At 26.5% G+C, this 13,591-nt stretch overlaps 2 protein-coding genes across 2 annotated transcripts in view; one reads left to right on the forward strand and one right to left on the reverse strand.

Annotated features, from left to right (window-relative positions):
- LOC126896998 (uncharacterized) overlaps positions 1 to 8,032 on the reverse strand; it is a 48,514-nt gene extending 40,482 nt beyond the window's left edge. Inside the window, exons 1-2 of the mRNA XM_050670318.1 lie at positions 7,842 to 8,032; positions 2,009 to 2,720 (exon numbers count right to left, since the gene is read on the reverse strand). Of these exons, the coding sequence (XP_050526275.1) occupies positions 2,009 to 2,720; positions 7,842 to 7,940 (811 nt within the window). The 5' untranslated portion in view covers positions 7,941 to 8,032. The remainder of the gene's footprint in view (positions 1 to 2,008; positions 2,721 to 7,841) is intronic.
- LOC126896988 (tight junction protein ZO-1) overlaps positions 1 to 13,591 on the forward strand; it is a 158,164-nt gene that overhangs the window by 139,511 nt on the left and 5,062 nt on the right. The gene's annotated exons all lie outside the window — the stretch shown is intronic.

Here is a 13,591-nt window from a genome sequence, read left to right on the forward strand (position 1 = left end):
ACAGCAAGCAAATTAAACTCAGTCAAAATGAAAATTGAGAATAATTCTCTGTTATTTTATATGTTACATTATAGTATAACATAATTATTGTGCTTATCTAAATGCTATTATGTATACATCTATTTTTAATACATCAGTTGAACCTACAATAGCCTATTGCAAGTTCAAATGATTTACTCTATTGTCAATAAGACATACTTTACAGGTTTTTACACGTGTACTAATATTTAGTTTTTTCACTGATTAGTCTCCAATAATTAATTTTATTAACTCTAACAAAAAATATCGAAAATAATAAATGAGTTCTCTTAATTTAAGAGTACTCAATATTTGACTCAAATTACCCTCTTGGTAATTATTTAGGTGGAACCTTTTGCTCTTAGTTAAAATAAAAACATTATTATTATTTTTTAATTGTATTCTTAGTATTTGAAATACTTTTGTAAAGTAATTTAGTATTACTCAAATACTTTTGTATGGAAAGTATTCAAATAGTATTTTAAATACATTTTTTTTTAAATATTTGAATATTATTTAAAATACTTAAAAGTATTTTTTACAACTATGAGTATACGTAATGTTAATTTAAGTTTAAATGAGGGATCTTTACTAGTTGGTGACAAACGCATTACTTTCTGGAAAAAAGTTCGAATCCCTACATAAGATCGAGATAATTGTGCAAAAAAGTTTAAAAAAATTGTATCAAGTTTTAAGAGAGTTATAGAAAAGTAAAAATAAAGTAGCAGATGTACATAGAAGCAGTGAAAATGAATTTGAAGAAGGCATAGATAATTTATTAGAAATAACTCATGCTAATGCTCAAAATATGGTTAAGCTAAATAAAGAGTTTTTATTATTAAAAAAACTAAAAAGACGTGTTGGCTGTATGCTTGGCAGAGATTTTAAGTTAGCCGAAAAAGAAGAACAAAAATTAATACGAGAAGACGAGGAATTAAAAAGAAATAAAGACAAAATTGTACAGAACACCTAAAAGCTGTTACAAAAAAACTTTGTTCATCAATTTATTTTATAAATTAATAATTAAATGTAGACACGATAAAAATATATTTTATTTTTAGCTTTGTTGCGAAGCTGAGAAGGTATTAATTTTACCAAGATGTGTATTTTTTGTGTCTGTTACCACTTTTTAAGAGATTTGTTAAAATAATGGGAAAAAATAAATAAAACTGATTATTCCATTTGGTCTAATGACCCAATAGTTTTAAATTCATTAAAAAATTAATAATTTTTCAAAAGTTTATTAACTACTATATGTGATTACTCATATTTATTTATTTTTTCATATCATAAAATAACTATCAGAGAAAATACCCTAATTATAATCATAGTACGCTGAATAAATAGTTTTAATCAATCGTATTTAAATCGTTAGTGTTATTAAAACTATAAACTTGATTATAATTTTATCTAAGACCAATATTTTAGGAAATTAAATTTTACATATTTTTAATATGAAACATTTTTTTGTAAAGTCATTATTTCGAAAGTTAAGAATGATTTATGTTCAAAAAGTGAATTTTAGAAAATTTTATTATTTTTTATTTATTTAATTTTTATGAGCAAGTTAATATAATTTTATATTTTTGAAAAACCATATTTAACGAAGATATTAAAATATATAATTTATTTTCTATATATTTTAACGCTAAGTGTGTTATTTTTAGTAATAATGATCAAAAAACTGTAAAACTAATCTATAGTGCGAATTTTCAACCCCGACTCAACATCTGAAGGAGGTAAGTTATCAAAATCAAATGTTACGCAAATGATTTTCATATAATAACGAAAAAAATGGCGGATACAGAGATGAAAGTTTTTATAAAAAGAGCCAGCCTAATGTTTATATTTATTGAACTTATTCAATAACATACAAGAAAAAATATATTTTTAAAAATAATATTATGTAATGTTAACATTATATTATTTAACATATGACAACTATTGTCTATTTATAAAAAAATATAAGCGTAAAACTTGTATTGATTACCTTTGTGTATAAATATATGAGCAACCTTGTACATGTTTTTTACACATGGGAGATTTGTTTTTATCCACAAATTCTTTACAATATTTAGTACGAAATTTTCATGTATTGAAAACTGAATGTTTTTTTCTTGAAATTTATTAAATGTGAATGTAGTTATTAATTTCAAAACTTCATTAGTCTTTTTACAATTTTCGCAAAATTTATTCATAGTAAAAAATAATGAAGAATCATTTATAAATTTTAAACTGATTTCATATGTATTCTCTTTTTTTCGTTCAAGTTTTGCTATATCAATAGTTTTCATCGCAAAATCATATTGCCAAGGATTAACAACAAATTTTCCATAAATAAAAAATGAAATCATTCTAACAACATATTCAGTTACATATTGATAATTTATTTTAATAATATGATTCGAATTTAAATTTCTAGTCTTTATTAATACATCTAAAATTTGGAGACATAAAAATGTGTGTAAACATTCTAACAAATCTAATTCTTTTCTTAATTTGTTTAAGCTTGACTCTTTTTTTTGTCTACACTCATAATCGTCTTTACAAGATCTTGATAACAAATTCATGTCATCGTGATTTATAAGCGAATTATTAATATATTTTTTATTTTTTCCATAGATTAATGATATGATATCATTATTAATAATACTTACAACTTTTAAAAATGAATCATCAAATACGGTATCATAATCAGGTGGCTAAAATCAAAATGTAAATTATCAACAAAAAATAAAAATTAAGATAAAAGAGTCTAAAATCTAAAGTTTAAATTGTTTTTTAAATGATATTGATATATTAGTCATATAATTTCTATAGATTTCTTTTTAGAAAATTACTAAATACCAACCCATTTTCCAATAAGTAGCTATTTAAAATTTCAATATCAGTTTCTTCTATAAATTTTTACAAATAGTGTTTTTTCTTTATTAGTAAATAACTATAATTTTTTCGCTAGTTCAAAAATTAAGAAATATCGGATTCTTGAATTACTTTATCTTCAGTTATCTTAGACTCACATGGCTAATTCTTAACTTTATTAAGAATGAAAAATAAAATTAGTCCCTTTTTTTCCTCTAAGAACCTTTAATTTATTTTATTATTATTATATTATTAAAAACAGTAGAATTAATGTTATAGTTTTAGAACATTAGAGAAATTTGGTTTCTATCAATATTAGCATTATTAAAGTGTAAGTATTAATTATTAAGTCATGAAAATGGTAAATATTTAAATATTATTTCATTTATATATAATTTTTTTTTGTATATTTTTTATACTATTTAGCTTATATAAAATTATTATATTATCATTGTAAGACTAATCAATTTGTTTACATTTTCCTGCTATCTGATTAATATTTGCGCTTTATAGTCGCCAAAAGATAAAATATTAGTTTTTGGTAGAGAGCGCCTTTAACAACGACCTAGTGAAACAGTGGCTATAAACACTATCGAATACTTCATATCACAAGACAGCTGATCTTTAGCGTCGTTGCTTACCTATTTCTTCCCCCACCCATCATCTACGCGTCCATTGCTTGCCTTGTTTCTTCGACACATGTTAGTGAGTAAATAGTTTTATGTGTCAACCAATTACAGCAAGCGATGTGCACAACTTGACATTCTATAGTCTAGCTGCATGATACGAATCAATTAGGTTGGGTTAGCTTTTTCGCTAGTACAAGATTAATGAAAAATCGAAATCTTGTATTACTTTATCTTCAATTTATTAGATTTACTATGTGAATCTAAAATAGCTAATTTTTAACTCGATTAAGGATGCAATATTAAATTAGTCTTCTTTTTTTCCTCTAAATACCTTTAATTTATTGAATTAATTATTTTTTTTGTGTCCGTCACTACTTTTTCTCAGCTATCACTGGAAAAATTTTTCTCGACAATATGTCAAAAGGTCACATATCGTATCTAGTTGAAAGTATTACTCTCAAAAAATGAAAATTTCGCCCTCGTTCCCCGTAAATGTTGAAAATCCCCCAAAAATAACGATATAAAATTAAATTAATTTCAACTTTTTTTTCATTTTTTTTTCTTTAAAAATTGCCGTAACATATTAAAAAATTAACATAGAAGAATAATTATTTTTTATATTGAAACCATAGAAAACTTCATTAGAAATTAAATATTAATGTTTTGAAAATCTGATCCTTAACCCTTCCACCGAAGGGATTTAAAGTAGATATTTCTGCACAAAAATATAACTTTTTCATCTATGCTTTTGAAAATATTACGAAAATTTACCGAGCTTTAAATATATGATAAAATAAAGCTTATTTTTTGTACTAAAAGTTAAAAAAAAAAATTTGTCCCGATGACGTATCTTACAAGTGCAAATGGTTGCCGTAAATAAATAAATATAGTTTAAAAAAACTAAAAGACACGCTTTTAAAGCATATTNAAAAACTAAAAAACACGCTTTTAAAGCACATTGAACTAAAAAGTTCAAAATAATTTTTAAAATAAGCTTAAAACAATATTGAACGAAAAGTACTAGAATTATTGTGATAAAAGCGTCGGGCGCTCAATATACGAAAAATATGGCACGAAGCACCCACGCTTTTATCACAATAATTCTAGTACTTTTCGTTCAATATTGTTTTAAGCTTATTTTAAAAATTATTTTGAACTTTTTAGTTCAATGTGCTTTAAAAGCGTGTTTTTTAGTTTTTTTAAACTATATTTATTTTTTACTTTTTAGTTTTATGTTATGATAATAGTTACTATCAATATCATAGTTGTAACGGGTAACGGGAATACAGGGTTCGATTCCGGGGAGAGAGTCTGAGGAACGGCTAGTGACTAAAAATGATACGGGAATCATCCCCCGTAATTGGAATGAATACACCACATATCTCTTAAAGAGAATAAAGCGTATTAATATATAAGTTTTAATAGTAATTAGAATATATATATACATGTAAAGGGACTTAAGTACTTAAACGTATCATGCATGAGGTATAGGCGTATTTTGTGGGCGGGGGGAACATTATACAGGAGGCATATACGGCGGCAGAGGCGTCGGCTGTAGGAATATATAAATGAATATTAACATATACGTATAAATATTAATATATATATATATTAATATTAGCGGTGGCGGTAGGAATATAATGATCTTCGCATAATATCGCGGCACTTTTGCTGGCGTCGACGACGCGATGTCCGGCGTGATCCTCGGGCGTCAAAAGGTTAGCAGCGTAGATGACAACAGTGCGCGAGTGCGGATCGGTTTGTTGACGTCACTTTGACAACGAGAAGAAGACTACGGTATCATTTGCGGCGGGATGTCGTCGGGCGTGCGGCGCTTGCTAGACTTTGCACGGCGGCGTATAACGCGAGGTGTTGGTCAGTCAAATACTCATAATAGGGCGACGGCTGATAAAGGTGGCACGAGTCGTGGGGCATTGTGTATAACGAAACGACGCGGGACCGTATCAATCACAATAAAAATTTGTTATACATATATATATATACATAATTGATGACACGCGCGCGTCTACGGGTTAGAAAATATTGTTGTCTACGAGTGGTGAGCGGGGTGGGGCGAATGCATTACAACAGTATAGTCTCAAGGTCATACACGACGGGATACGCGACATAATAACACGTGCCGCGTGGAGTTACAAACTTACAAACGACAAACAACAAACAACAAACAAACATACACGTGAAACAGCGTGTTAAAAAGCATGCAATTTTGGTGTTAAAATTTACGATATCATATTTTTTAATTTCAAATTTAAATTACTATTACTTTTTGAAAAATGTATAGATCAACACAATTTTTTTTTCATATATACTTTATGTTATAAAGTATATATGAAAAAAAAATTTTAAATATTGTTTACTTCTTTTATTTGAAATAATTTTTTTTTTAATTTTTTAAATACTTTCTTTTTTTTATACAGGGGGGTTTAAATTTTTGAAAATACAAATAAAAAGTAGAATTTTTTCAAACCTAACTTTTGAAAATGTTGAGGAAATACTCCGAGCTTTAAATATATGTCAAATCGAAGCTTATAATAAATATTATAAGTTAAAAAAAAAAATTGTCCCGACACATTTATTTCTATGGGAAAATGGCCATCAAATTTATCGAAAAATGTAATTTTTATTCAAAAATCACTTTTTAACAAGAAATATTGTAATACTTAATTAAGACTACCATTACTTTTTGAAAAATGAACAAGTTGCTCTTTACAACAAGCACTGTGCACAAATAGCCATACTACGGTCTAGCTGTATGAAACGAAAGCATTAGTTTTTTTGACATTTATATCATAAGAGTTTCTGGTTTTGGTAATATTATTATATTAGGCAAAGTCTGGGACTCTGTTCCAGAACCGATGCCCTGCGCGTCTCACGTACCAACGACGTGTTAGAACCTTTGGTCTGTCTTTACAGGTAGGCCACTGATTCCCGTAGGAGTACCTAACCCATTATGTAACAAAAAATTTGTTACGGGGTTTTTAACGCTCACGTTGTGCTCAAAAAAAAATGTATTATCTTCGCAAATAATTTTCCAATAACTCTTTCATTAAAAAAAACACCAGCACAGTGGGGACGTGGCATAGATGATATCTGACAATGATTAAAATCACTATCATAAAAAGCACTTCGATGCAAATCTGTAGATAATGCTTAATTTTAAAAAAATAATGGATTATTCTAAAAGCTACATAATCTCCTATTTCCTTATTTATATTCTGATTACAAGTTTTATGATTTATAAGTGTAATATATGAATTAATAAAATATAAATAGTACTTATCTTAAAAAAAACACAATGATCCATACATTTTTCAAAAAGTTATAGCTTTATAAAGTTAAAATATAAAAAAGAATTTTTTTTACAAAAATCGTATTTTTTTTATTAACTTAGATGTATGTTTTCATCGTAAAGACAAAATAAAGTCCGAAATTTTGTTTTTTAATAATGTTGTGCGGGCCCACGTGGTAAAAGGAATTAAACTTAATAAGAAAAAGAAAACACTCACTTTTCAATAAAACTTTAGAATATATAATTTGATTGACACAATTAATAATACAATACACGTTATTTATTAATATTAATACAAATGAATAGAATAATAAAATAGAATGACATAGAATGATATAGAATGATATAGAATGATTTAGAATGATATAGAATGATTTAGAATGATATAGAATGAGTGTAACTAGCGCATACTAAACCACGACTCACTGTAGGGTACCTACAGTGGGAGTCCTTTGCCCATGGTTGCCCTAAAACCCTTGGTCAGCACATTCCTGTGTTCGACGACAGTCGGACGACCATGTATTATATACTCTACACAATTATAAAATAATATTCAGGGGTTCTTAACAATATAAAAGTATATTACATAAGCTTTAATTTAAGATATATATAAAAATGTTAGACTTTCTGGAACACTTTCAAAAATTAAGTTGAAATAGTTGTCATTTTGAATACCCTCTGAGTACAGATAATGGGTCGAATTTATAAAATACAAAATGATAGGTAAATACCTCATGTATCTATAAAAAAAATCATATCGATTTTGTCATTTTTAAAAAAGTTATGACAATTTTAATTACGTCATAATGTAATTTTTCCAGCATTTGCTAATGTTTCAATGTTTTATTATATAATAATATTCGTGGAATATCGTAAATAATATGAGTATAGAATATAATTTTAATTTTAATAATTTTTATTATTGTCCATTTTGTATATTCTGTGATAAGAAAGAAGTATTACTATTTTCTAATCCTCTTTTTGTTAAGAGCCCTAAAATGTAAAAATTTTAAAGTACTTACTTGTATTTCTGGGCTACAATTGGTATTTAAAAATTGTGGTGATGTAAGAATAACATAAAAACATTTTATTAAGTATAATGAATGAAAGAGATTTTTCATAGTTCTTAAAGAGTAAAAAAATATTTTGAACCAATGTGTTTTACCCGCTTTTATAAAGAATATATATTAATTATTTTTAAAATCTCTCTTTATTAAATGAATAAACTATTATCTGGATTTAATTTAATATTATTAAATAATTGCTGTAGAATTCATCGATAAAGCTATTAAATGATTATATTTAGATTATTTAAACACAATTTGAGTAAATAAAATGCGATATATGTTTATATTAAAAAAAAACTATTAAGAAATAAATTAAAAGTAGCTCAATATTTGATAAATGGGAATTGGATACGATTTGCAAGTTATGAGAACATTTCGCAGTGTTTTTCTAAAAAGGTTGATCTTTAAGTAAATCAGTACAAAAAATGTTTATGTTTTCTAAATATAAAACAAATTTTAACTCATTAACATATATCCATATTGGAAAAGAACTTGGGGCAGTAGTCTCTCTAAAATTACAGAAAAATGACATATGACATATGATTATGTAAAAAAATATCAGGAGATAATTTTGAGAACTTGAACATTTTTGTTGAAATAGTGTCTAACACGTGTAACGTAATAAAACTATGATGTGTATAAAGTCACAGTAGAGATCGCTGGGCTACTCCCTTCAGACTATAAAAAGCCATTTTTCCCCATCTAAACAAGTTCTTTTGACGATTTTAAAATACACAAAATCTACGACGTTTTACTCAAGATTTCACTCTCCGGGACTTAGTCGATTTTTTAATTAATTTGGACGTAGAATATTTTTCTTTAAAACTAAATGACACTTAAAAATTTTAAAGTGAATATTGTTTTGGTGAATCTTTTAATTTAATTTAATTTGTTCAATCATTAATAATATTTTATTTTTCTTGTTGTGGAAATAAACATCAAATAATATTTTAAATATTACATCTTTTTTTAAATTATTTTATTTTATTAATAAACCCAACCTAACTTTAGATTTTTATTTAATTATAAAAATTTATTGTGAGCTTTTCTTATTGGGTAGCTAGTCTCGTTACTAATGTCTTTGTTTTAACAAACATCGCGCCGGCAGACAGAGTAAAGGTTGCAAGTAAATATTATTCTAGAATTAGGTATATTAGGTTAGAACATATTTGTAAGCCTATGCGTATTGGGTAGCTAGTCTCGTTACTAATGTCTTTGTTTTAATAAACATCGCGCCGGCAGACGGCGTAAAGAAACTTACAAATATATTTTTAGTGTTTAATTTTTGTCTTGGTGATTATTGTGCCGCATCCTTTCAAGGTGCTTTATTTTAGCACCGGGACACATTGGGCCACCACAATTCCGCCTTGATAAATTTTTTACATAGATATAGATATTTCTGAATCTTGTTTTGGCAAGGCCGGAGGAAAATTTAAGAAATATTGGTATCGATCTCTCAATAAAATATACTCTCTAAAAAAAAATACTTATATCAACAGACATAAAAAAAATCAATAAGTAAAAAAAAATTAAAATTGTATTTATAATAAAATACAGAGTGTTTAGAATCAATCACAAGTAAGACCAGTTGTAGACTTTGTGTAATTAAATCATATTATTTAAAGTCTTGAATCGTTTTTTGTAAGCAATTATATAGACTATATGACGTATAGTTTAAATCGTATACAAAAAAGGACTTTAAGACAGTTTATATCATCAAATGATTTAGTACACCTACATAGAAATTCAAGAGTTTTAATAGTCTTAAGAATAACTTGGTCAATATGGGTAGAAAATTGGAGGTTTGTTTGAAACGTGATACCTAGATCCTTTATAACATCATATTCAGGCAAAGTATTGTTATCAATACTGTAATTAAATGCAATTTTAGATTTATTTCTAAGGAATGATACTTTAGAGCATTTCGTTACATTTATGTTTAGACCATTTTTTTTAACACCATATGGAGAGTCTATTTAAATCTTCTTGTAGTAGATGGAAATCCTCTATACAAGATATAGTGTAATATATTATTATTGCGTAGTTGATTTAGAATATTATTTGTTTTTTGAAATAAATAATATTCGAGCGGACTGGGACCTCGAAGTCCCGCGTAGGGAAATTTTTTATCAATTATGGATTTAAGGAGCCTTTTTTTGTTCATAAAGTCCAAAAAAAGTATATTCGTATATTTTACTTTTTTTTAATTAAAAAAAAAATAAAGTTCTTTTTAACATTTAAAAATGTTAAAAATAACATATTATTTTATGTTAAAAAAGTATAAAACACAAACATTTACAGACATAAAAACAATTAAAACCTTTTAAATATATTTTAATTAATAATATTATAAAAATTACATTCTTTAAAAAAATTAGTAAATTACCCAATGTTAAAAATTATATATGATTTTAAACTTATTAACATTAAAGATTCTAACAAAGTCTCCTTAATTTTACTTCACAATATGTTTTCAATTATTTTTAATTTAGAATATCCTCGTTTACAGTTTACTTGAGTGCAGGAAAAGCTTAGAATATATTTGTACGCTGAGTATTTATACAAAAATATCAATAAATGAGTTGGACAATCACATAAGTCTATTTCTTTTCCGTACTGACAAGAAATATTTTCCAAGTTATCATAAAGTTCTGTTGGACTATCGTCAATATTTTAAGTATTGATTAATTTACACAAGTAAGTTTATTAAAAGCCTCATTAAAAAACGATGTAAACTGAAGAAACTCTTTTTTTAATGTAATTCCAATTTCAATATTTGATTTTTAGCAATATATTTTAAATTATTATCATTAACTAATTGAGGATTTTTAACAAATTCACTAAAATATAGAGGATTAAATGTACCCAGTACTTCGTACTTTTTTTCAAATACTCTTTCAATTATATTCAATAGAATATCATAAATTCTACGATGAGTTTCGATTTAAAATGTTCTTCTTTAGAAAAGTTTTTTATATCACTAGATGCTAGCTCACCTTGCATTTTTTTAACTTTTGGCCTTCTTTTATTAGAAAATGATTGTTCTATAATCACAGTTTCAAGAACTTAAATTTGATTAAAAATGTTTCTTCTTAAAACAAAATTAATAACTTTCTCCTTAATTTTATCATAATTTAAAGACGGTTTTCTAAGATCACTCATTAAATAATTAACTAAATTGATATTTGTGATAAAATCTAATTTTTTTGATTGCAGATATTTTCAAACAGCATTGGTATAACTGAAAATTTCAGGAAATATAAATAAAGTTAAAAAAATTTTTTTTCTTATTAATTTTTTAATTCAAAATATATCTTACACAAACACATAACTGATCCATAACGGCTGTATCTTAAGAAGAGATCACTTCTAATAATTACTGTTCTTACAGTATTACTTTGTCAGCAATTAAATTTTTTATTAAAATACCAGTATTGTTAAAATCTTATTTAAGATAGTTTTAGACAAAAATGTTACAAATTAATCTCTTCTTCGCTTTCCTTCTTGGTTTTTTAATAAATTTGTTTTTATTGAATTATTCAGGTGTGTTTTTAATACAGGTTATTTTTTCCACAAGATTAACAAATTTCAGAGAAGTACTTTAATTTATATTTGAAGGTAATTTATGTATGCTATAAGAAGATTCATTTCTATGTGCTCAATGAATATTTTTAGTTAAAATATTATAAGCAACTCATTTTCTGCTAATATGTATATCGTCAAGTATTTTTCTAAAATATACTTTGTTAGAAGTAGATGGTTTGTGGTTTACAAGGGTGAGAATTTAAAAATACAACTTTTGTTTGGTGATGACTACTAAAAAAGTAGGAATAAAAATGCTGACATTTGTAGTATATTCATTATCTACACATATTTAATCAAATTCTGATTTAAATGATGAAAAAAAAACATATTCCCTTAATCGATTTTAAAACATCAGCTGTAAACTTAAACTAGGATTTATTATGTTTGAAAACTGTGTAGGAAATTCAGAAATAAATTCAGATTGAATATCATTGTTATTAGTTAATAAATTTTTGAATGGCAGACATTTCCATCATACCTTAATCGAAATTATTTGGAGATAAAAGTGTAAAGTTAAACTTTTTTTGTTTAATAACGCTACAGCTAATAAGGTGAGCCCTTTGACGTGCCTATCACGTCGTGATTGTGCCGTCGACAATGACGCTGTCATGTACGACCCTATATAGTACTACAACGTCGGGCGGCGCTTGACCGACCGATCGAACGCGTCTTAACTCCATCGTCGACCCTACAGCCGACAACTCGATGTCGGGTCGATAAAAAAAAAAAAAGTTTATTTTCCAGAGTACCTACACGTTAAATGAGTGTAAAGTACACGCCGAGTTCGCGCGTTTGATATGTCACAACCCTATAAACCGGCGTGCCAATTTACCCCGACGCTGTCGTTTAAGTTTAAGTCAATATTTCGTAAATGATGAATACCCCTTCTATGTGGTTCCACTACACATTCCAGACATTCCGACAGTCGTTGTGTTTGATAAAAAAAACACCAAACACGTGCATAACGCGTATAATCTTATATAGTATTGTAGTGTGAAAAATAAATAAAAATTTGTAATATTGTATCTTGTGTGTTATATGAAACTGTATAAAAGGTACAGTGTGTTATAAATAAAAATACCAATTTTCAATTTAGTAAAAAACATATTATACTACTAAATTTAAAATATGTATAATCTAAGAGGGTTTTTGTATTTACAAGCGTTCAAATCTACAAAAAAATAAGACATGCGTGACTTTATCAGCTTTATTGTGTTCGAATTATGTATATTAGGGTGGTCCTTATCTAGGGTGGTCATTTTTTTTTTTTATTAAATTCAATCAGGACGCCCCCTAGAGTTGTTCTATAGGTTAAAAAAATACATTTTGTGAAGTTTCGTGATTGTCCAATGATTTTTTCCCGTGCCGCAGAAGGGTTGAAATTTAATAAATTGGGGTAAAAATTAGTTTTTTACGTATAACTTGTTAAATTTTACTTGAATCAAAAAAATTTACTGAATAAAATTTGTTTAAAAATGTATTTCCTATAAAATATATTATATTATTTTTTACTCTATATTGCATATTTAATTGAATAATCAATAAAACACATAAATACGCCGTTTTTTCCTGATTCTAATTTTTTGCGTAATTCAGTTTTTATTAGCGTAAAAATTGATAGGCTACCTGTACTTATAAGTTTCAATGGTAATGAGCAACTTCTAGGCGTTCCTTTTATTAAATCAAGTACAGGAAGAGAACAAGCTTCAGCAATTCATAGTTTATTAGTAGAATGGTATATTGAAAATAAAGTTCAGGCTATTTGTTGCGACACAACAGCCTCTAATATGGGGAGATTACAAGGTGCTTATATTATTTTAGAGCAATACCTCGAAAGGGACCTTTTATAAAATTGCTTTATCTAGTGGACCAAATATACCGTTGTTTAAAATATTTAAAAAAAGTTGGGCACAGATTAAAGACTGTATAATAAATCCAGATTTAGAAAATATTACAGTTAAAACACAATCAAACGGCTTAGAAAGTAAATTAATTTTGTTTATAATGGAAAAAATTAAAATTAATCAACCAAGAGAAGACTATAGAGAACTTCTTAATTTGGCAATTATTTTTCTTGTCGGTGATCATTATACAAATATTTCTATTAGATCTCCTGAAGC

The sequence above is a fragment of the Daktulosphaira vitifoliae genome, unplaced genomic scaffold, assembly GCF_025091365.1.
Source record: "Daktulosphaira vitifoliae isolate Bord-2020 unplaced genomic scaffold, ASM2509136v1 Scaffold_1, whole genome shotgun sequence".
Classification (NCBI taxonomy): Eukaryota; Metazoa; Arthropoda; class Insecta; order Hemiptera; family Phylloxeridae; genus Daktulosphaira; species Daktulosphaira vitifoliae.